The sequence below is a fragment of the Apis dorsata genome, unplaced genomic scaffold (genome assembly GCF_000469605.1).
Source record: "Apis dorsata unplaced genomic scaffold, Apis dorsata 1.3 scaffold_40, whole genome shotgun sequence".
Taxonomy (NCBI): domain Eukaryota; kingdom Metazoa; phylum Arthropoda; class Insecta; order Hymenoptera; family Apidae; genus Apis; species Apis dorsata.
The window spans coordinates 93,337-95,483 of record NW_006263342.1 but is presented as its reverse complement, the minus strand read 5'-3'; the positions used below and the strand labels follow the sequence as shown (position 1 = coordinate 95,483).

General features: G+C 18.1%; 2 protein-coding genes across 4 annotated transcripts in view; one reads left to right on the top strand and one right to left on the bottom strand.

Moving 5' to 3' along the window:
- LOC102681663 (charged multivesicular body protein 1b) overlaps nt 1–1,253 on the top strand; it is a 2,181-nt gene extending 928 nt beyond the window's left edge. The window contains exons 3-5 of the mRNA XM_006608580.2: nt 1–300; nt 555–699; nt 872–1,253. The exon at nt 1–300 is cut by the window's left edge and continues 3 nt beyond it. Of these exons, the coding sequence (XP_006608643.1) occupies nt 1–300; nt 555–699; nt 872–983 (557 nt within the window). The 3' untranslated portion in view covers nt 984–1,253. The remainder of the gene's footprint in view (nt 301–554; nt 700–871) is intronic.
- Nucleotides 1,254–1,823: 570 nt separating this feature from the next.
- LOC102680971 overlaps nt 1,824–2,147 on the bottom strand; it is a 5,582-nt gene continuing 5,258 nt past the window's right edge. For all 3 annotated transcript variants that reach the window (XM_006608574.2, XM_006608575.2, XM_006608573.2), the window contains one exon: nt 1,824–2,119. In XM_006608574.2, coding sequence (XP_006608637.1) covers nt 2,031–2,119 — 89 coding nt within the window. In that variant the 3' untranslated portion in view covers nt 1,824–2,030. The remainder of the gene's footprint in view (nt 2,120–2,147) is intronic.

The window sequence follows — 2,147 nt, the reverse complement described above, 5'->3', positions numbered from 1 at the left end:
TTGCTGTAAAAGAATTAGAGAGAAATTCAAAAAAATGTGAGAAAGAAGAAAAAGTAGAAAAAGCAAAAATAAAAAAAGCTATTCAAAAAGGTAATATGGAAGGTGCACGTATTCATGCAGAAAATGCAATTCGTCAACGTAATCAAGCACTTAATTATTTGCGAATGAGTGCAAGAGTTGATGCAGTAGCTAGTAGAGTACAAACAGCTTTAACTACACGAAAAGTTACTCAGTCAATGGCTGGAGTAGTTAAAGCCATGGATGCAGCAATGAAATCAATGAATTTAGAAAAAATATCAGGTAATAAAAAAATCTATATTATATATGAAAAATAAATGTTATACATATTTTATATATACATATATATACATATATATATATATATATACATATATATATATTTAATGATTAATATTTAATTTTTTATGACATTCTATGGTATTTGATAAGATAAATAAACAAATTAATCATAGATAGCATTTTTGATAACAATTTTTTTTTATTGATAATGAATATCAAAATTAAAATATAAAATATAATATTTTCTATTTTAGGTTTAATGGATAAATTTGAAAGTCAATTTGAAGATTTAGATGTACAAAGTTCATATATGGAAAATACTATGTCTCAAACTACAACAACCAATGTTCCCCAAAATGATGTTGATTCTTTATTACAACAAGTTGCAGATGAAGCTGGGTAAGTATTGATTAATTTTAAAATTATTTTTATCAAAGATTATATAATTATAAAATAGAATTTTATATATATATAAATATCAAGAAACAATATTATTGTTACTATTAATTTTAATTTAATTTTTTCTGTATATTAATAATATATATTATTTAATACATATTATTTTTTTTAGTCTGGAATTAAATATGGAATTACCATCTGGACAATTAGGTAATATAGGTACTTCTACTATCAGTCAAGAACAAGATGAACTCACACAGCGATTAGCAAGACTTCGTGAATAGTATTACAGATATAAAATCAAACAGAAGTACATAATGAGAAAAATATGCTTATTTACTATTATTTACAGTAATTTATTAACTTTATATTATTCTGAGAATCTGTAGGTACTTGCTAAAAGTATTGTATACCATTAGTGCCTATATGCTTGGTAATTACTCATTGTATATTATTAATATTTTTTTCATAATAATTAATTTGAAAATAACTACAATAACTAAATGATTTGTATTATTGAATTTATTTTTGAGACAAAATATGATTTTTTTAATGCAATCATATTTATTCTTCAAATTGTTTTATATACAGAGATTATTATATCATTTATAAAGATCAATACATAAAAAGTTAAAAGAAAATGCATAAAAACATTTTTTATAGATATATTTTATTATTTAAAAAATATATATTTTTTTTATTCATTTATTTCGAAAAAAATTGTTTAATAATAATATAAAAAAATGAAATGAATAAGATTAAATCTATTAAATATTTTTATTTATTCATATATGAAACACATACATTGTTTGATAAATTATAATATTATTAAATTTTATACTAAATTTTATATTAATAATTGAAAATTATTATAGTTTTAAAATTAATAATTTTCTAAAATCTATAAATTGCAGTAATATTATATATGTAACTATTTTATTTATATATATTTCTTTAAAAATATATATTTACTATTAGGAATATTTATAAACAATAAAGTTGTTAAAAAATTACATTTTAATATACACTTATATATTCAAAATTTATTTAATTAAAAGATTTTAAACTGTAAAAAAAAAAATTATTATTTTAAAGAATATATAACTAATTTTTCAAAATATTGCAATTTTAATTATAAATAATAAAAATATTCTAGAACATAAATAAGAATATAATTTTCTATGAAAGCATTTATCATACACAAAATCTATTATATATTTGTTTTATAAAAATAAATTTATATAATAAATATATTATTTAATATTATATTTCTATACAATTAATTATAATTAACTATAGTTTTCATAGTTTTAGTTATAATTTTCATCATTTTATAAAGCATAATAAGGATACTTTTCTATCCAAATTGTGTCAAAAGGTTCAGCCTGTTTCAATATTACAACTTTTTCTGCATGAAATTCTAAATATTTAAAATAAAATTAATTTTA